Here is a 23,029-nt window from a genome sequence, read left to right as displayed (position 1 = left end):
GGATCCCTCGATCAGAGACTGAATGCCTTTGTGTGAGGCATTCCCATCCCCAGAGATTCCACTTGTATACACACCAAGGTCTATTTATCATGCCCTTCACACTGTTCATTCGTGGGTTAATATCATCAAAGGGCCTTCCCATTGTGGAATCGTGGATGCTTTTAATTTTGTTTGATCTTTCAGCATGTACCTGGGATGGTATTATCTTATTGAAGAACCCTCTTAGTTACCTACCTTTAGTGCAGCCAGCTGCTTCTCTGAAGCTGGAAGATTTAGCTGCCAGAAAGCATTTGCCATTCTTCAGTGGACATTACACTTCTCTTCATGTTAATTAAGGAGGCCTCTTGGTGAAAATAAACCCTCCCCCATTCACCAGACAATCCCTGAGGCAGCTTCAAGCCCAGAAATAGCCCTGATCTTTGTTTGCCCCACCCTGCAGCTGACTTTTGGCCCAGTGTTCAGATCAATAGTTTCAGTACATTCAAGTTGTTCCACCCAGAAGCAACTGATCATCATTGAATTGAAGCATACATTTTTCTTCCATGACTTGATAAATTTTGCCCTCAAAGGTCTATCTGTATTTTCATCCCACATGGAACTGACCCTTTGTGTGAAGATAAACTCCCAGTCATTGGGGCTCATTCTGTCTTTAACTAGATTGAACTTATGCTCCCTTTCCTCTCTCTGCACCTTCTCTGTGGCTATAATATTGTAATCTGGACTCTGTTCTGCTACCCTGATGCATCTGATCTGCCTGTAGAGCACATAAAACAATACTTTAACTGTATCTCGATCCATGTGACATTAATACATCAAACTCAAACTCAACTTGGTTATCTTTCCTCCTTGTTTAACATGCCTTAGATTCTGCTCTACCTGCTACAAAGCCTATAATCCTCCCATTGTGGTCACTACCTTTCATTGTTCTTCAGAACATCTTCAGTCAGTCTGGTGTGTGGAACAGCTCTCTGCGAAAGCAACAGAAATCTTACATTTGTATTAATCCTATTATTCTGCTGTTTCACTGGGTCTTCCACAACTTCAAGTAATTGGATTAAAAGCTATAGAAACAATTTTGTACCAGATCTCCCATGACCCAGTGGCAGAATCTTCTAGAAGAAGGTGGGTATGGGTCTTGTAGTTAAAGGCATCAAGGGATATGGGGGGAGAGTGGGACTAGGATTTTGACCTCAGTGATCAACCATGGTCATAATGAATGGCAGAGCAAGCTTGAGGGGTTGAGTGGCCTATCCTCCTATCTTCTGTGCTTTTATGTTTCAGTGAGATCCACAGCAGTGTGGACCACACTCAACAGTCCTCTGACATGGCCTAGATGCTGCAAATCAGGAATAGACACCGTGTTCACATCCCACAAATGAATTAAAAAAGAACTAAATTGCTCCTTTTACACAAGAAACCCTAAAATATTGCTCACCACCTTCAGGGTCAATTAACATTTGAGCAGCGAAGGAACAAAACAAAAAGGACTTTTGAACAGGGTGGAAATTGGCTTTTATAGACAGCTAATGGTGGACTTGCAGGCAAGGAGGATCCTGTAACATGATATGGGTGCCTTGCACCAGGCTACCCCCTGTCCAAACTATAATTTTACCAAAAGCAGGAGAAGAGTTGGGCGTCTTTTATGCCCATGGGTCAGTTAAAGTTCTGAAGCGGCTGATTAATGCTGTCTTAATGATCTTATTACATTTTTACCAGAATTGAACCAAGGGAGGGGAGGTTCAAACCATCGTCAGCTCCCTGAGTTCTCATTGCATGGGCTCATGACAGGTAATGGGGAGAAGTGTCTCTTTATTGAGACATCACAATGTTCCTCATCTGCAGGTATTGATTCTCCTCAGCCCTGTTGTTTTTGATTTGCCTATTCAAGTTCACCAACTCCTTCACCCCTCTCTCAGTGGTGTCTTCTAGTTTGACCTGACAATTCCACCCCTTACTCCCAGTTTGGCCTGGCTTTTTCTCCTCAGCGTTCATGACTGAGAGTTGTTCACTCTCAGTGGAGTTGCTGTAACCAGAGGCCTATCACACTTTTGAGGCAAAATTTCCTGCTTAGACACTGCAAAAGTCCTCCTTTAAAGCAATAATCACCCTTCTACGTGTTAAATGTCTGTGAAGCTGTTGAAGTTGGGGCAGCACACTTGTAACATTTTTACCTGGACAGCTGTGACACTCCAGTACCTCTGTGCCTACACTAAGTTTCAATGTGTGGACCATTATATCCAGGTAGGAGCCAAGGAAACACATTACATCATTTAAGTTAAACATTACACTAATGTATCATTAATCAGATGATCCACTCCAATATATTTACAGGATATAAAATTGCTTTAAAGTTGAAACTCTCATGATGGCTAATTATTCTACAGACATATAAATGTCCAATTATTAGCTCGGTAACAGTGGCAGCACAGTCAACTGACAGGACTCAATAAGAAACCTACTGTTGTTGTGGTTCTGCTCGCCGAGCTGTAAGTTTTTGCTGCAAACGTTTCGTTCCCTGGCTAGGGAACATCATCAGTGCGGTGGGAGCCTTGTGTGAAGCGCTGCTTTGATGTTTCTTCCGGTATTTATATTGGTTTGTTCTTGCCGCTTCCGGGTGTCAGTTTCAGCTGCAGTGATTTGTATCTGGGGTCCAGGTCGATGTGTCTGTTGATGGATGTTCTTGCCGTTTCCGGGTGTCAGTTTCAGCTGTAGTGGTTTGTATATGGTGTCCAGGTCAATGTGTCTATTGATGGAGTTTGGGGATGAATGCCATGCTTCTAGGAATTCTCTGGCTGTTCTCTGTCTGGCTTGTCCTATGATAGTGGTGTTTTCCCAGTCAAATTCATGTTGCTGGTTGTCTGAGTGTATGGCTACTAGAGATAGCTGGTCGTGTCGTTTTGTGGCTAGCTGATGTTCGTGGATGCGGATTGTTAGCTGTCTTCCTGTTTGTCCTATATCCCAAACTCTGGATCAGATATGTTGATGACACCTTTGTAATCATCAAAAACACAGATATAGAAAAAACACACAGAATCATCAATGCCACACTCACAGGAATCCGATTCACACGAGAAGAAGAAAAGGATAGCCAACTCCCATTCCTAGACGTGTTAGTAGAGAGAACACCCAACGGAGAATTCACCACAAGGATACACAGGAAACCAACACACACAGACCAAGTCTTAAACTATGAAAGTAACCACCCCAACACACACAAACGAAGCTGCATCAGGACACTATTCAAAAGGGCCACAACACACTGCAGTACACCAGAATTGCGAAAAGAGGAAGAGGAACATCTATACAAGGTATTCGCCAAAAACGGATACCCACGCAACTTTATCACCAGATGCCTAAGAGATAGACCACGGAACGAGGACATGCCACAACCAAAAGGACTAGCCACTCTACCATACGTCAGGAGTGTCTCAGAACTGACAGCCAGACTACTGCGACCCTTAGGACTCATAACAGCACACAAGCCAACATCCACGCTCAGACAACAACTCACTAGAACAAAGGACCCAATACCCAGCATGAGCCAAACTAACGTAGTTTACAAAATACCATGCAAGGACTGCACAAAACACTATATAGGACAAACAGGAAGACAGCTAACAATCCGCATCCACGAACATCAGCTAGCCACAAAACGACACGACCAGCTACCTCTAGTAGCCATACACTCAGACAACCAGCAACATGAATTTGACTGGGAAAACACCACTATCATAGGACAAGCCAGACACAGAACAGCCAGAGAATTCCTAGAAGCATGGCATTCATCCCCAAACTCCATCAATAGACACATTGACCTGGACACCATATACAAACCACTACAGCTGAAACTGACACCCGGAAACGGCAAGAACGTCCATCAACAGACACATCGACCTGGACCCCAGATACAAATCACTGCAGCTGAAACTGACACCCGGAAGCGGCAAGAACAAACCAATATAAATACCGGAAGAAACATCAAAGCAGCGCTTCACACGAGGCTCCCACCGCACTGATGATGTTCCCTAGCCAGGGAACGAAACGTTTGCAGCAAAAACTTACAGCTCGGCGAGCAGAACCACAACAACGGATACCCGAGCTACAAATCTTCAATCAGATTTTAAAGAAACCTACTACTGGGCTCCAACAAACAATGCTTCAATAATTCTGTCATGAGTAACACATCAAGTCTTGTGATGACAACATCATAATTACAGAACAATCAAGACTTTTGTCAGTTCTGAACAAGCTCTTTCAATCAACTGCTCCCACAAGCAATTTAATAAAAATACACACATCATCTACAAGTACACACATACAGGCAATCAAATATGACCCACACATCTACACATGCTACACATGCTTACACACATGTAGATTGCAAAAAATAAACTAGAAGTCAAAGCTTTTTGTCTTGCACTTATCCGGACTATGACAAAGAAATAAATTTAAAAAGCTCACACAGTAACTCCCACCAATATTGGTAAAGCTCTTAATTGTTTTGTAATTATGATGTTGCTCATCACAAAGTTTGTTATGTTGCTCATCACAAGGATAGCTGTGGAGGGTTTTTTCTGACTAGGAGCCTGTGACCAGTGATGTTCTGTAAGGACCAGTGTTGGGACCTCCGTTGTTTGTAATTATTATAAATGATTTGGATGAAAATGTATCTGGTCTGATTTATAAGTTTGCAGATGACACGAAAATTGTTGAGGTTGTGGATGATGAGGAAGGATATTGAGTGATTCATCAGGATATAGATCATCTAGAAAGTTGAGTGGAGAAATGGCAGATGGAGTTTAATCCAGTCAAACATGTCTCACAAAAATGATTGAGTTTTTTTCAAGAAATAACAAAGAGGATTGATGAGGGCAGAGCGGTGGACGTGATCTATATGGACTTCAGTAAGGCGTCTGACAAGATTCCCCATGGGACATTGCTTAGCAAGGTTAGATCTCTCCGAATACAGGGGGGGGACTAGTCATTTGGATACAGAACTGGCTCAAAGGTAGAAGACAGAGGGAGGTGGTGGATCGTTGTTTTTCAGACTGGAGGCCTGTGACCAGTGGAGTGCCACAAGGATCAGAGCTGGGTCCACTACTTTTTGTCATTTATATAAATGATTTGGATGTGAGCATAAGAGATATAGTTAGTAAGTTTATAGATGACACCAAAATTGGAGGCATACTGGACAGTGAAGAAGGTGATCTCAGATTACAATGAGATCTTGATCAGATGGATCAATGGGTTGAGAAGTGGCAGATGAAGTTTAATTTTGATAAATGCGAGGTGCTGCATTTTGGGAAAGCAAATCTTAGCAGGACTTATTCACTTAATGGTAAGGTCCTAGGGAGTGTTGCTGAACAAAGAGACCTTGCAGTGCAGATTTATAGCTCCTTGAAAGTGGAGTCACAATAGGATAGTGAAGGCAGCGTTTGGTATGCTTTCCTTTATTAGTCAGAGTATTGAGTACAGGAGTTGGGAGGTCATGTTGCGGCTGTACAGGACATTTGTTAGGCCACTTTTGGAATATTGTGTGTAGTTCTGGTCTCTTTCCTAATGGAAGGATGTTGTGAAAATTGAAAGGGTTCAGAAAAGATTTACAAGGATGTTGTCAAGGTTGAATAATTTGAGCTATAGGGAGATTTTGAATAGGCTAGGGCTGTTTTCCCTAGAGCATCGGAGGCTGAGGGGGTGACCTCATAGAGGTTTATAAAATCATGAGAGGCATGGATAAGATAAATAGACAAGGTCTTTTCCCTGGGTGGGAGAGTCCAGACTAGAGGGCATAGGTTTAGGGTGAGAGGGGAAAGATGTAAAAGAAACCTAAGGGGCAACCTTTTCACACAGAGGGTGGTACGTGTATGGAATGAGCTGCCAGACGAAGTGGTGGAGGCTGGTACAATTACAACATTTAAGAGGCATCTGGATGTGTATATGAATAGGAAGGGTTTGGAGGGATATGGGCCAGGTGCTGACAGGTGGGACTAGATTGGGTTGGTATATCTGGTCGACATGGATGAGTTGGACCGGAGGGTCTGCTTCCATGCTGTATACATCTATAACTCTAAGCATGGTTAGTAAGTTTGTGGATGACACCTAAGTTGGTGCTAAAGTGGACAGTGAAGAAGGTTATTCAAGGTTACAAAGGATCCTTGATCAATTGGGCTAATGGGCTGAGGAGTAGCAGATGGATTTTAATTTGGGTAAATTCGATATGTTACATTTTGGTAAATCAAACAGGTGCAGGACCTGTACAGTTAACGGTATACAATTGAAGGTTTGTGTTGTCGAACATTGAGACCTAGGGTTCAGGCGCATAGTTCTTTGAAGGTTGTGTCACAGGTAGGAAGAGTGGTAAAGAAGGCATTTGGCATGCTTGCTTTCATTGCTTAGACTGTTGAGTATAGGAGTTGGGACGTCTTGTTGAGGCTGTACAGGACATTGATGAGGCCACTATTGGAGTACTGTGTTTAGTCCTGGTCACCTTGCTACACAAAGGATATTGCTAAACTGGAGAGGGTGCAGAAAACATTTATAAGGACATTACTAGGACTGGAGGATTTCAGTTATAAGGAGAGAATGGATTGCTGGGACTTCTTCCTCTGAATTGTAGGAGGTTGAGAGGTGACTTTATAGAGGTTTATAAAATCATGAGGTACATAGAGAAGATGAATAGCAAAGATCTTTTCTCTAGGTTAGACGAGTTCAAAAGTAGAGGGTATAGTTTTAAGGTTAGAGGGAAAAGATGTAAAAGGGACCTGAGGGGCAACCCTTACAAACAGAGGGTGATTTGTACGCGGTATGAACTGCCAGTAGAAGTTGTAGATGCAGGGACAGTTGCAACATGTAAAAGACATTTTGACAGGTGCATGTATAGGAAAGATTTCGAGGGATAACGGCAAAATGCAGGCAAATGAGACTAGTTTACTTTGGGAAACTTAGTTGGTATGGATGTGTTAGACCGAAGGGTCTGTTTACATGAGAACATAAGAACTAGGAGCAGGAGTAGGCTATCTGGCCCCTCGAGCCTGGTCTGCCATTCATTAAAATCATGGCCGATCTTTTCTTGACCTCAGCTCCATTTACCCACCCTCTCACCATTACCCTTAACTCCTTTACTGTTCAAAAAATTATCTATGTTAGCTTCAAATACATTCGATGAGGAGGCCTCAACTACTTCACTGAGCAGTGACTGTATGACTCCATGATTCATTTTAAGAGGTTAAATGCCAGAGAAAAGACAGGATCCTTATGATCATTGATATGGAGAGGAACCTTGGAGTGCAAGTCTATTGCTCCCTGAAAGTGGATAAGGTGGTAAAAAAATGTGTATGGCATGCTTGCTGTCATTAAATGCAGCATTGCATATAAAAGTTGGCAAGAATTTTATCCAGCAAGGATATGTCAAATTCTAGGGGGCAAAGGTTTATGGTGAAGGGGTAAGTTTAAAGGAGATGTGCAAGGCAAGTTTTTACACAGAGGGTGGTAGGTGTCTGGAACATGCTGCCAGGGGAGGTATAGAATTGCAATATTTAAAAAGTATTTAGACAGACACATGAATAGGCATGGAACAGGGGAATATGGACCATGTGTGGGTAGATGGGATTAGTTTAGGATGTCATCTTGGTCAGTGTAGACATGTTGGGCTGAAGGGCCTGTTCCTTGTGCTGTGCTGTTCAATGTTCTATGTCTAGTGCTTCATAAATATCCTCCCTCATCCCTCACAGGTTTCATCATTATTATCAGTCATGAGATAATTATCAGTCATTACAGGGTCGAGCCCATTAATCTGTCTCAAGTGTGAGCATCATTTGTAGTGAAGTCTTCAATTGTTTCTAAATTTTTTTTTATTTGGGGAGTCCATGGTGTTTGTGTTTGAGTTGGGACATGAGGACCCTGGAGCAACTGTGCGATAAAGTCAGTGAGCTGCCCATCACTGAGTATAATTATCACAGGGTGGGCAGTCTAAGAAAGCCCAGAAGGAAAACTGGTAAACACTCTGTACTCATAGAGTCATCAAGTCATAGAAATGAATAGCACAGAAACAGACCCTTCAGTCCAACCCATTCATGCTGACCAGACATCCCAACCCAATCTAGTACCACTTGCCAGCACCCAGCCATATCCCTCCAAACCCTTCCTATTCATATACCCATCTGGATGCCTTTTAAATGTTCCAATTGTACTGGCCTCCACCATTTCCTCTGGCAACTCATTCCATACATGCACCACCCTCTGTGTAAAAAAGTTTCCCCTTAGGTCTCTTTTATATCTTTCCCCTCTCATATTAAACCTATTCCCTCTACTTCTGGACTCCCTGACCCCAGGAAAAAAAAAACCTTGTCTATTTGCCCTATCCATGTCCCGTATGATTTTGTAAACCTCTGAGGTCACCCCTCAGCCTCTGACTCTGCAGGGAAAACAGCCCTAGCCTATTCAGCCTCTCCTGATAGCTCAAATCCTCCAACCCTGGCAACATTCTTGTAAATCTTTTCTGAACCCTTTCAAGTTTTGTAACATCCTTCCATTAAGAAGGAAACCAAAATTGCACGCAGTATTCCAAAAATGGTCTAACCAATGTCCTGTACAGCCACAACATGACCTCCCAACTCCTGTTCTCAATACTCTGACCAATAAAGGAAAGCATACCAAACGCTGCCTTCATTATCCTATCTACCAGTGACTCCACTTACAAGGAGCTATGAACCTGCACTCCAAGGTCTCTTTGTTTAGCAACACTCCCTAGGACCTTACCATTAAGTGTATAAGTCCTGCTAAGATTTGCTTTCCCAAAATGCAGCACCTCGCATTTATCTGAATTAAACTCCATCTGCCACTTCTCAGCCCATTGGCCCATCTGGTCACTCTGCTTGAAAGACACTGCGAGCACAAGATAAATTATTCTTTACCTCTTGTAACTATTAGTCAGAGCTTGTATACCTATGATTATAATGTACAGCAGTATTTAGTATTGATTATAAGAAACAGTGACACTTTGAAGTCAAAATTTGAAGATAGCTCTTGACTTTGAATTTTCCTTGACCAGTCTGTAAAGAACACAGACTCACAGTTTGCCGTTAAGTCACAGAATCAAAGGTTTATGTCTCCACTTTGGATCTAGAGGAAGTAATTATTCTAAATAATTACCACCTTAAGTTTCAAGCCTTTATGTATCTTTTCCAACTATATTCTGAAATAATATTGTGAATTACCCCTTGGTCTCAGGTCTTATTTTTTTTTCTTGTTCTGTTCTTCCTCCTCTGGATACAATAAAGCAAAGAGAATTCTCCCTATACTCAAATAATATCTACTGGATTTCTCCATAAGGATCTCTGATCGTGGTATTAAATCACATCAAAGTGGCACCTGAGTCTGTAGCGCTCCAGAGAGAGGCCTTCTTTTAATTTACTCTGGGACACAGCAACCATTTATTACCCAGCCCTAGTTGCCCTTGAGAAAATGGTGGTGAGCTGCCTTATTGAACAGCTGCAGTCCATGGTAAGCTGTCGGTTGACCCACAATGCCATTAGGGAGTGCAATCCAGGATTTTGACAGAGTTCAGCTACATTAAAGGAACAGCGATATATTTCCAAGTCAGAATAGTGACTGCCTTGGAGGGGAATTTGCAGGTGGTGGTGCGTCCATGTATCCACTGCCCTTGTCTTTCCAGGTAGAAGTGGTCATGTGTTTGGAAGGCATGGCTGAAGAAGAGTTGGTGAATTTCTGTAGTTCATCTTATAGCTGGTACACGCTTGCTGCTATTGAGCATCGGTGGTGGAGGGAATGGATATTTATGTTGTAGCAATGAAGTCAGCTGCCTTGTCTTAGACGGTGTCATACTTCATGTTGGAGCTGTACCCATTTATTAGCAAGTAGCCTAATAAATTTTCCATCAAATTCCTAAATTATACCTTTAGATAGGCCCTGGAGATTCAGGAAGTGAGTTAGTAACTACAGGATTCTTACCCTCTGAATTGCCCTTGAATGCAAATTATTTATACAGCTAGTCCAGTTCAGACTGTGGTTAATAGAACTTCTGTGATATTGTTAGTCAGGGGTTCAGTGATGATAATACTATTGAATTTCAAGTGGTGATGGTTAGATTCTCTGTTATGGGAAATGGTCCTTGTCTTTCATTTGTGTGATACAAATGTTACTTGTCATTTTGCAGCCCAAGTCTGGATATTGTCCAGGTCTAGTTGTATTTGGACATAAACTGTTCCATTATCTGAGGAGTCATAAGTTGTTCTGGACATTGTGCAATCAATAGTGAGCATCTTCACTTCTGACCTTCTGATGGAGGGAAGGTCATTGATGAAGGTGAATGAATGAATGATTTTTAATTGTCACATATATTTTGAACGATACAGTAAAAATTGTTTTGTCGTCTCAATCCAATGCTATTTTGAGTTACAAAAAGAATAAAAAGACATTACTGAAATAGAGTTCAGCTTCTGCTCACATTGGGTCTCAAGCATGGTGCTAGAGCTTCTGCAAGGTCTCTGCTAGATGTTCCAGGCCTCAAGTCATCCTGACTCTGGGTGCAGCAACAATAACAATAATGCCCCAAGCTCCAGTGCTGCCACCACCTCACCGACACTGTCAAGAGTCATCACAGCCAATGCCCCGCGCTACCGCCAAGAGTCCAGACTCCAGGCCTACTGCAGCCAGGAGTCCCTGCTCCAGGCACTACTACTGCCAGGAGTCCAGACTTTGGGCCTACCACGGCCAGGAGTTCCAGCTCCAAACACCATCACTGCCAAGAGTCCAGGCTCTGGGCCTACCATGGCCAGGTGTCCCAATCCAAGCCTGTAATGCTGCAGCTGCCACTCCGCTAACATACTCCAGCCTTGAAGATGAAGAAATAAAAGAAAAAGAAAGAAAAAGGATGAAAAGGAGAGAGCGAAAAGAATGCTGCTGGCCTGGAGCAGACGGGCTCAGGAATCTAAACACTACCCACGTGCTGTCTTGGATTGGGACCTTGTAAACGGGCTGAAATTAGGAGACTAACCTGAGGACCTAGGGAATGCTTGTGGTGCAGTGTTAGTGTGACAACTTCTGAATGAAGAAATCCAGCTTCAAGTCTCACTTACTTCAGAGGTATCTAATAACACCTCTGAATAGGTTGATTAGTAAATAATTATCCTGAAGAACACTATCATAGATGTTCTGGAATTGTGATGCCTGAATTGTAAAAACTGCAGCCATCTTCATATGTGCCAGACATAACTCTGACCATTGGAAAGTTTTATCTTTGATTCCCGTTCACTCCACTTTTCCTAGAGCTCCTTGACACCACAGTCGATTGAATGCAACCTTGATGTCAAGAGCTATCAATCTCCCCTCACAACTGGAATCAGCTCTTTTTTGTCCATGTTTACCTCAAGGTTGTAATAAAGTCTGAGGCTGAGTGGCCCTGTCAGAATTCAGACCTCCACACTCACTTCCCTCCAAGGCCCCAAGGGATCCTTCCATATCCGCCACAAGTTCACCTGTACCTCCACACACATCATCTATTGCATCCGCTGCACCCGATGTGGCCTCCTCTATATTGGTGAGACAGGCCGCTTACTTGCGGAACGCTTCAGAGAACACCTCTGGGCCGCCCGAACCAACCAACCCAATCACCCCGTGGCTCAACACTTTAACTCCCCCTCCCACTCCACCGAGGACATGCAGGTCCTTGGACTCCTCCACCGGCAGAACACAACTACACGACGGCTGGAGGAGGAGCGCCTCATCTTCCGCCTGGGAACCCTCCAACCACAAGGTATGAATTCAGATTTCTCCAGCTTCCTCATTTCCCCTCCCCCCACCTTGTCTCAGTCGGTTCCCTCAACTCAGCACCGCCCTCCTAACCTGCAATCCTCTTCCTGACCTCTCCGCCCCCACCCCACTCCGGCCTATCACCCTCACCTTGACCTCCTTCCACCTATCCCACCTCCATCGCCCCTCCCCCTAGTCCCTCCTCCCTACCTTTTATCTCAGCCGGCTTGGCTCTCTCTCTCTTATTCCTGATGAAGGGCTTATGCTCGAAACGTCGAATTCTCTATTCCTGAGATGCTGCCTAACCTGCTGTGCTTTGACCAGCAACACATTTGCAGCTGTTACTGAGCAGGTTAATTTTGAGTAAATGTTGCTTGCTAGCACTGCTGATAACACCTTCCATCGTTTTACTGATGATTAAGAGTAGATAGTTGGGGCGGTAATTGACTGGTTTGAATTGTTCTTGCTTTATGTGGACAGGACATACCTGGGCAATTTTCTACATTGTTGGATAAATGCCAGTGTTGCAACTGTACTCAAGGGTAGCGATAATTTCTGGAGCACAGGCCTTTAGTACTAATTGCTGGAATGTTGTCAGGGCCCATAGCCTTTACAATATCTAACCATTTCTTGACATCATGTCAAATCAATTGAATTTGCTGAAGACTGGCATTGATGATGATAGGAACCTCTGGAGGAGACCAAGATGGATTATCCATTTGCTATTTCTGGCTGATGACTATCACAACTGCTTCAGCCTTATCTTTTGCAATGGGGTGCTGAGCACCCACGTTATTGGGGTTGAGGATGTGCGTCTCCTCCTCCAATGGTTTGTTTAATTGTTCACCACCATTCACACTGGATGTTGGATCAGATCCATTAGCTGTGGAATTGCTTAGCTCTGTCTATCACTTGTTTTTTATGTTGTGTGCCATGCAAGTAGTCCTGTTTGGCGGTTTCACCAGGTTGACACCTTATTTTTAGGAATGCCCAGTTCTATTTTTGACATGCACTCTTGCACTCCCTGTTGAACAAGGGTTGAGCCCTTGGCTTGATGGTTGTGGTAGAGTGGAGGAAATGCCAGGTCATTAGTTTGAAAATTGCATTGGAGTATGATTCTGCTGCTGCTGATGGCCCACAGTATCTCTTGAGATCTATTAGAAGTCTATCCTATTTAGCACACAACACTACACCATGTAAGGTGTTATTAATATGAAGATGGGATTTCATCTCTACAAAGACTATGTGGTGGTTGCTCCTACCCATGCTGTCATGGACAGATGTATCCATGACAGATTAGATTAGATTAGATTACTTACAGTGTGGAAACAGGCCCTTCGGCCCAACAAGTCCACACTGACCCGCCGAAGCACATCCCACCCATTCCCCTACATTTACCCCTTACCTAACACTACGGGCAATTTAGCATGGCCAATTCACCTGACCCGCACATCTTTGGACTGTGGGAGGAAACCGGAGCACCCGGAGGAAACCCACACAGACACGGGGAGAACGTGCAAACTCCACACAGTCTGTCGCCTGAGGTGGGCATTGAACCTGGGTCTCTGGCGCTGTGAGGCAGCAATGCTAACCACTGTGCCACCGTGCCATCCTGGTTGGGAGGGGGGTGCAGATTAGTGAGGATAAGGTCAAATCTGTTTTTCTCGCTTGTATTTTCCCTCACCACCTGCTACAGACTTGTTCTCCCAGCTACGTCCTTTAGAACTCGATCAACTTGATCAGTAGTGGTGCTGCCAGGTCACCCAGGTATGTTTTGTTCTCTCACCACTCTATTCAACATGGAAGAGCAGAGTCATCAGCCGAGGGAGGATGGTAGTCGGTAATTAGAAAGAGCTTTCCTTGTCCATGTTTGACTTGGTGCCATGAGACATCATGGGGTCTGAAGTCAATGCTGAGGACTCCCAGTGTAACTTCCTTTTGTGGTTCAGAACCTTTGAGTCAGGAAGCCTGGGTTCAAGTCCCACCTGCTCCAGAGGTATATAGTTGTATCCCTGAACAGGTTGATTAGAAAATACAACGGTGGTGCCACCTCTTCTCCATCTGTCCTGCTGGTGGGACAGGGCAAAAGCAAGGATGGTGATGATGGTGTCTGGGACATTAGGTCTGTCAGGTATAATTCTATAAGTTGTAGAACCATAGAGGTTTGCAGCTGAGAAAAAGGCCCTTTCACCCACTGCATCTGCACCAGTCAAAAACTACTATCTAACTATTCTAATCCTATTTTCCAATACTTGGCCCACAGCCTTGTACCCCTTGCAATAGAACATCTAAGTACATGATTAATGTTATGAGTGTTTCTCCCTCTAATTCCCTTATGGGCACTGTGTCCCAGATTCCCACCGCCCTCTGGGTGAAAAAATGTTTCCTTATATGCCCAGTAAACCTCTTGCCACTTACCTTAAATCTATGCTCAGGCTATTGATCCCTCCAACAATGGGAAAGTTCCATCCTTTCTATGCCCCTCAGATACCAATCACGCCATCCTTCCTGCACCCCCTGTCTCTTCCGCTCCAAGGAAACAACCCCAGTCTACACAATGTCTTTTCACAATTAAATCTCTCAAACCCAGGCTACCTTCTGATAAACATCCTCTGCAACCTACCCAGTCTATCGCATCCCTCCTATAATATCAGTTTCAGAAGTACACATAGATTTCTTGCTGTGGTCTAACCAATATTTATACAGTTTCAGCATCAACTCACCACACTTTAATGCCTGTGTGGAGTTTGCATATTCCCCCGTGTCTGCGTGGGTTTCCTCCGGGTATTCAGGTTTCCTCCCACATTCCAAAAGATATGCTGGCCTGGTGAATTGGCCATGCTACATTGCCCATGATGTTAGGTACATTAGTCAGGGGAAAGTGAGTTTGGGTGGGTTACTCTTCAGGGGATGGGTGTGGACTTGTTGGGCTAAAGGGCCTGTTTCCACACTATAGGGAATCTAATGTAATCAAACTTTTTGTCCTGGTTAATAAATGCAGGTATCCTATATAGTCACTTTATCTCCCTGTCCTGCTACCTTAAGAGACCATTCAACGTGCACACCGAGGTCCCTCTGATCCTTGGCGCTTCCCAGGGTCTTACTGTTCGTTTGGTGTTCCCTTACCTTGTTTGTCCTGCCCAAGTGCATCACCCCACACTTATCCAGATTGGATTTCACTTGCCCTGGATCAGGCCATCTGACCAGCCCATTTGTATCCTCCTGTAATCTAAGGCTAACCTCCTGACTATTTACCGTTACATCAATTTTCATATCATCTGCAAACCTACTGGTCAATGCTCCAACTGTCAAGTTTAAATCATTTCTCCATACCACAAACGGCAAGGGCCCCAGCACTGATCCCTGTGTAACCCCACCAGATACAGGCTTCTAGTCACACAAGCACCTCTCAATCACCCCCTTTGCTTCCTGACACTGAGCCAATTCTGAATCAATTAACTAGATTTCCTTGGTCCATCCATGCAGGACTTTATTAAATGCTTGCCAAAAATCCAAATAGACAATATCAAATGCATTGCCCTCATCTATAAACCTGAGCTGGTCCGACAGGACTTCCCCTTAAAGAAAACATGCTGACTTTTTTTGATTAATCCCTGCCTCTGTCAAGGGCAGATTCATTCTTTCCCTCAGAATTGCTTCCAACAGTTTCCCCGTTACTGAAGTTAGACTGACTGGCCTGTAATTTCCTGGAATGTGACTGAATCAGGCTACTGCTCAGCTAGTCTATGAGACAGTTTTGGCACTAACCTATGGATGTTAGTCAGGAGTATATTTTCAGGTCAACAGGGTTGCGTTTGCCATTGTCATGACCGGTGCCTTGATCAGGTGATCTGTCAATTTTAATCCATTTTGAGACTTCCTTGCTGTTAATAAAACTGGGAGGCATGCTCGGCAATTTCAGAGATTAGTGTAGAGTCAACCACATTGCTGTGGGTCAGAAGTCACATGAAGCCAGAATATGTAAAGATAGCAGATTTCCCTCTCTTCAAGACAGCTTTGACAAAGGGTCTGTTAGACTCGAAACATCAGCTCTTTTCTCTCCTTACAGATGCTGCCAGACCTGCTGAGATTTTCCAGCATTTTCCCTTTTGGTTTCAGATTCCAGCACCTGCAGTAATTTGCTTTTATGGTTTTTTGTTCATCATTCAACATTCAATTCCAGATTTTTAATCGAATTAAAATTACATCATCAGCCATGATGGGATTTGAATACAGGTCCCAAACTCATTATCTGGAGCTATAGCCCATTAATTCAGCAACAAAACCACGAAGCCATCACATCCTCTTGTAGATGGTTAATGTTGACTAACAATATTTGTTTCACTTCGTGTAGTGCTGATCATATTGACAGTACCTTTCTCAATATATTTCTGTATTTTGAAAGTTTTTATCTTAAAGAACCCCTTCTCCTTTTTGGCAGAATTTGTAGATTTCTTCTTTTGTACTTTTGCTGTTATATTTCACGTCAACCTTTGGATATTCTGAGCTTTTTGTTTTCAAGTAGGTATTTTTTTCTACATGCTTTGCTTGCAACGCTTGAAATGTTTACTGAAGTGTTTTGTAACTTCTCCCAATGGACTTGGTTTAGTTGTTTCTTCATTTAACTTTTGAATATCATAATAGAAGCTAGTCACAGAAGTAAAGGAGTGGAGATTTGGACAGTTCAGCTTTCCCTACATATTGTGAAGTTTCCACCAAGTGCGTGCTTTGGCTGTAACTAATTTTCTAAATGGAAATTGGCCTGATTTATAGGGATGGATCCCATTCAGGTGGTCCAAGCAATGTAAGCTTGGAAAAAAAATGTCTCGGTTTCCTTCTGGACAAGAAAGCAGAGGAGTTTTCCTCTGAAACCAATAAGGATCCGTGTTAAACACAACCATAAACCCATCAGACACAGGAGCAGAAGTAGGTCACTCACCCATCGAGTCTGTTTCATCACTCACTGAGATCAGGTGGCATGGTGGCTCAGTGGTTAGCACTGCTGCCTCACAGCACCATGGCTCCAGTTCATTTCCAGCCTCGGGTGACTGTCTGTGTGGAGTTTGCACATACTCCCCGTGTCTGCGTGGGTTTCCTCCCATAATCCAAAAGATGTGCAGGTCAGGTGAATTGGCCATGCTAAATTGCCCATAGAGTTAGGTACATTAGTCAGAAGGAAATGGGTCTGGGTGGGTTACTCTTCGGAGGGTCGGTGTGGATTTGTTGGGCCGAAGGGCCTCTTTCCACGCTGTAGGGAATCTAATCATGGCTGATCTGATAATCCTGCACTCCATATTTCTGCCATTTCTCCATAACCCTTGATTCTCTTACTGATGAAAAATCTGCCCATCTCAGCTCAAAGTGCACTTAACAGCCCTCTGTGGTAAAGAATTCCACAGATTGATTACCCTCAGAGAGAAAAATCCTCTTCATCTCTGTTGTAGCTGAATGAATCTTACTTTGAGATTATGCCCTCTAGTTTTAAACTTTCTCACATGAAACCATGAGACTTCTAAGATATCCTTCCTTTCCCTCAGTCATGATCAGCCCACAACCTCTACATGTCTGCTCATGTGGATCTGTAATGACAGCTCCTCTGCCAGCATTGGACAGTTGATTCCTGCTGGGTTCAGGGCAAAGTCAGAGCCTGAATATTTAGGTACGTTCCTAGATTCTAAATTGTCCTGGGGCACAGTATGCCACGACCCTCACACCGTCACTGTCTGATTATTATTAAGCAACAATATCAAGAGATTTATCTAAAATATCTTCAGTATTTTTGTTTACATTTTATTTCAGAGGAAATATCAACTCCACTACAAGATTGCACTGATTATCAACTATCTGGGTCATTGCATCTCGGTTGGAGCCCTCATAGTCGCATTTATCCTTTTCCTTTGTCTGAGGTATGTTACCTTCACTGACATTAATTTGTTAAATCACCAACGTTAAGATGTGTTAATATGGTCATAATTGGCCATCGAACTTTACCTCAGTGAGCAATATGACAGGAATAGGCTAATTCATTTCATCCAGGAAGAGAAAGTGAGGACTGCAGATGCTGGAGATCCTGATGAAGGGCTTATGCCCGAAACGTCGATTCTCCTGCTCCTCGGATGTTGCCTGACCTGCTGTGCTTTTCCAGCAACTCACTATCGACAACAACTAATGCATTTCTTCCAGCTTGCCCTCTATTGTGTTAACTGCACACAACTCATCCAGTATCCTTTGCTTTCCTTGTGCCTTTTAATATTTTCCAACTGTTCAACTTTTCTTGAGGCAACTCAATTGACTCATCAACAGTCGTCATCTCAGGTGGTGCACTTCCATACTCCTACAACACTGTTGTGAAAATTGTTTGCTGGATTTTTAAATCAAATTGAGCAGAAAATATCTAATTGTCCTAGCATTCTGCATTCTTACATGAGCAGGGAGTCCTCACTTATTGTTGGGGATAATTAATTAATTCTACATCTATATCCTGGGCAGTATTTTCAAAAGTCCTTCTACCACATCTCAAGCTGCTATAGGCCTCATTCTCAATGAATTAAAGCAGGCATTTATCATTCCGTTCACACATATCCTCCTCTTCAGGGGACCAAGCTTCTCCCAGATAGGACCAGATTTCTTTTTTACCATTTTATTCAATTGTCTATTGCATTCACACACCAACTTAAATAAAACAGCCTAAAGGCAGAGAGACTCAGGGAGCATCTTGTTTTTTGATTGGGCACTTTTTACAGCCTTCTGTCCTCAACATTGAATTCATCAGTCTGAGCTCGTAATCTTTGGCTAACATTTGGTTTGCTTTTTGTATGCTTTGCCTTTTCTGTTACCTTTGCTTTCAGACAGCAGTGCACCTGCTCTGGGGACATCTTTTGATTTTTTGCTTGCCCTGTTAGCATGCCCTTTAGCCCTGGAAGACAACTTCTCAATCGTTCAATCTCTCTTCTTGAAACCTTGTCCCTCCCAGCCTATTTTTCTAACATTTCCCAAGCTCTCCAAAACATTGTGAACTAGACCAAATTCCCTCAAAAAAATGAAGAAAATAGCCTAGAGCCTAACTTTTTTCTGATTTTTTAAAGGTAAGTGCCAGGCATGGCATTCCAGATGCAATCCGATTAGACAAACTACAAGTCTTGAAGCAAAACACTCTTTATTCATTATTAAAATAAAGCACATGAAAGAAGAACTTGGAATTACTTAACTCTGTTAGAAAACTTTACAGAACAATTTATTTAACTACTAAATAGTATCTGTTCCAATGTCGCAACACCCTATAAACACACCCTTGGCAAAGGCAAATTCAGTAAAATAGAGTGTCCCACATGCAATTCTAACAGCGGGAAGAGAACCCCAGCTTCTTGCTGCAAGAGAAAGAGGGAAAACAGCTTCCAAATCAATCCTCAAGTCCCAGCAGCATCTTTTACTAAAAACTTAAAACTCAACTCCTGGTTCTGTGGGAGCCTGACCCTACCCATTCAGGCTGCTTCTATTGGTCCAACTTAAAATTAAAACCAACTTTTTCAAGCTGTCTACTTCATTGGTTTCAAATAGACAGCTCATCATTCTGTCTTAAAATCTGTCTTCAAAAACTAAAATCCATCACAAAATATATCTCTTAAAGCCATAGTATCGACACAAAACAATCTGTCAGACCTGCTGAGTATTGACTGTGGAAGGATTGTAATAAGTATGACTAAATTTGATGCTGACATGTGAACAAAGTATGATCCCAGAAGAGTGAGAGCTAACATCTGGCCCCCTTCATATCAAAGCGACCTGTAACTAGTTGCTAAGATGCAATAAACTATACGCTGGACAGATTGTCTTATGAGGAGAAGTTGAGTAATATGGATCTGTACTCATTTGGAGTTTTGAGGAATGGAAGCAATCTTATTGAAACTTAGGAGATTCTTAAGGACTTGATGGGATAGATGCAGAAAGCTTGTTTCCCTTGAGGAACAGCCTTGGAAAATCTCAAAGTAACAGGTTGCACATTTAAGACAGACATGAAAAGAAATGTCTTCAGTGAATCTGTGAAATTCTTTGCTACTAAGAGTTATTGAGGCTGGGTTTTTAAGTATATTCAAGACTAAGACAGATTTTCAATCAGTTATGGAACCAAGGGCTATGGAAAAAGACAGGAGCAGAGTTGAAGATTATCAGATCAGCCAGGATCTCAGTGAATAGCAAAGCTATCTCAGTGGGTGGAATGGCCTACTTCTGCTTCTATATCTTATTGTCTTAATATTTTATTTACTACAAGATGCTTCTAGTTAGACCAAGAACAGGCTTTCTTCTGCCCCTCTGCACCAAGCAAGCCTTGTAGTTTCCTATACTCAAAGACAATGGTGTAGCAAACCTCACCATAAACAACAGCTTATACGATGTCATAAGCTAGGCATATTCATGCAATAAGTATTTCCAGAATTTTCTATTATTACTTCATAAAAGAGAGAGACTAAGGTGGTACAATATGGTTATGATGCGTCTGGGCATAGAAATGTAATTTTCAATATCTATACCTCACAAACTAACCAAGGTGGCTTCTTCTCTCATATTGACCCATATCCATTAATTTAAAACACAGTTATATTCCACAACACTTGCATACACTTCACATCACCCAGAAACCTGCCTACAACCAAGACAAGATAGTACCTGTTTGACATCATCATAGGCAGCCATTTCAAAGATGCCACAGATAATTGCAAGGTTTGTGAAGGTTTGTAGTTCAGGTTGAGGTTTAGGGTGTAGCTTTGCTCGCTGAGCTGTAGGTTTAATATCCAAACCTACAGCTCAGCGAGCAAACCTACATCCTAAACCACAGATAATGTATGAAGCAGTTCATACCTTCTGTGTAAATTTGTTTTAATAGCTGCATCTTGTTAGTGTTGCATTACAGAGAATGTACAGCTCAGAAACAGGTCCTTTGGCCCATCCAACCAATGCCAATGTCTATATACCTCAGCAGTCTCCTCCCATGCTCACTTAATCTCACCCCAAAACATATCCTTCTATTCCTTTCTCTGTCATATTTATCCAGTGTCACCTTCATTCATAGGATCAGAGAAAAATTATAACACAAAAGCTGACTATTTACCCAGCTGTGACAATGCAGGCGATCTAAAGGAGCAATTCACCCAGTTCTACACACTGCCTTCTCCCTAGTTCTGTAGTATTTTGTCCTTTTCAGATAATGATTCAATTCCCTTCTGAGAGTCTCAACTGACTGACTCCACTACAGGCTCAGCACTTAGAGGATCTCTTCTATTGAGACTCAGTTCTTGATATGGGTGCCATCAACCATATCCAATAGTATACTACCTGCCACCACTTCAGCTCACCTCCAGCCCAGGCTGAAAAAGTCATACGACAGCTGAGAACCAACAAGATTCCCAAGACACCCTTACTTTTGACCACTCGCCCACCGCCTCAAACACCATCTCTCCCAGCACAGGCATCGTGCATAGACCGAATATTGGACTGGTTAGTTACCTCAGGACACACAACTCCAAAGAGGAAGAATATTATCCTCAGTAGTGAGGAGCCAATGAAAACGGAAAAAGGCAGTGCATACTAGGATTTAACCATGGCTGCACTAAGAAAAGTCTATCCTCATGTTACCCTTTGCCCAATTTGTTAAATCTGTGTACTGTGGTTCTTGTTCCTTCCAATGGGAGGCGTTAACTTTGAATTCCTCTATCATCTCCTCTTAAACTTCTGTTTTTCAAGAAAATAGTCCCAAGGTTCAAAAATATTTCTATGTAAGTGAGGATCTGCACACTTGGAGCCAGCTCAAGAGCCTATCCTATGTTCTCTCTGTCTTCTTGTCCTTCAGTAGCCTGAACTCTACACAACATTTTGATGGAGGCTGAGTGACCGTTTTGATTTACAAGTTTCATGTAACTTGCTTGCTTTCATACTCTATAATGATTTATTTTTATGTACATTCAGATCACTTTGCTCCTGAACCCCACTTAGAATTCTACTCTTAGCTTGTATTGTCTTTCCACATTCCTTCTAACAAAATGAATCACTTCATACTCCTCTTCATTCATATTTATTGGTCATTTGTCTTTCTGTTACACCAACCTGTCTCATTTTATATCATTATCATTGACACAGAGACACAAGTCACTGTGAGACATTGTAGAGGCTGATTCAATCTGCTGGAGTTCTTTGTTGCCTTTGCAGCTGTTAAATGTGAACAACTTCTGTTCGCAGCTTTAATCAGTTGTCTGCATTGATAAAGGAGGTCACTGGGCTCTTGCGATACAGTGGTAGTGCCCCTACATCTGGGCAAGAAGTCCTGAGTTCAAGTCCCACCTGCTCTAGAGTGTGTCATAGCATGTCCAAGCAGCTTAGTTAAAAATACCATAAAGGAGGCAGCTGCAGAGTGCTAACTTGTTGTTTTCAGTCACACTTTCATGTACTGTGTGCTGTCAAACCCCTGACTGATTTCACATGCACCAACCCCTGTCCAAGAATCCTCCCTTACACACCCAGAGAGAGGAAACCTGTCAATATGAGCCAAACTCAGATCTGGAGCTCAGCAGTGAAACTATTTCATTGAAGAACACCCTGTCTCCCAGCAGCTGATTTTAAAGCTGTCACTCTTTCGCATTTGCTAAAAGGGGATGATCGCTTTTCTGCCAAATAAACATCTGATTTACTCATTGAATTGAATTGAATTTATTGTCACGTGTACTGAGGCACAGTGAAAAGCTTTGTCATGCAAGCAATACAGAGTTAAGTAGTATAGATATGTGAATGATAGGTAAACAGCGGCAAAAACAAAACCACAGGTACAGGAAAATGTTAAGAGTTTGTTATTCCATTCAGCATTCTAACAACAGTAAGGTAGATTTTGGATGAGTAGTGCTGGAAGAGCACAGCAGTTCAGGCAACATCCAAAGTGCAGCAAAATCGACGTTTCGGGCAAGGTGTAAACTGTTTCGAAACTGGCTGGTGCATGTGTTCAGGCTTCTGTACCTTCTCCCCTATGGTAGAGGTTGAAGAAAAACATTGCCAAGGTGGGATGGATCTTTGAGAATCCTCATTTGGGAATACTCATTGAGACCAGATTAAAAAGTAGGGAAAAGCATTTGAACCCAATAAGCCTGCCACTTTGTGAAAGCTCAGGTTCACTGCTGCCGGTTCTTACTGTATCCATTATGTTTAACTCTCTTTATAAAATGAGCAGTCATAAACTGTGTATTTCAATAAAATGTGCCTCATCTCTATACCCTGTGTT

At 42.7% G+C, this 23,029-nt stretch overlaps 1 protein-coding gene across 1 annotated transcript in view; it reads left to right on the top strand.

The window, feature by feature from the left end:
• The window catches only part of LOC132815489 (corticotropin-releasing factor receptor 2-like), a 207,933-nt gene that overhangs the window by 136,981 nt on the left and 47,923 nt on the right, over positions 1-23,029 (top strand). Inside the window, exon 5 of the mRNA XM_060824454.1 lies at positions 17,569-17,675. Coding sequence (XP_060680437.1) covers positions 17,569-17,675 — 107 coding nt within the window. The remainder of the gene's footprint in view (positions 1-17,568; positions 17,676-23,029) is intronic.

The sequence above is a fragment of the Hemiscyllium ocellatum genome, chromosome 4 (genome assembly GCF_020745735.1).
Source record: "Hemiscyllium ocellatum isolate sHemOce1 chromosome 4, sHemOce1.pat.X.cur, whole genome shotgun sequence".
In the NCBI taxonomy this organism is placed as follows: domain Eukaryota; kingdom Metazoa; phylum Chordata; class Chondrichthyes; order Orectolobiformes; family Hemiscylliidae; genus Hemiscyllium; species Hemiscyllium ocellatum.
The sequence above is the reverse complement of the archived record's forward strand: the minus strand, read 5'-3'. Positions and strand labels throughout refer to the sequence as shown.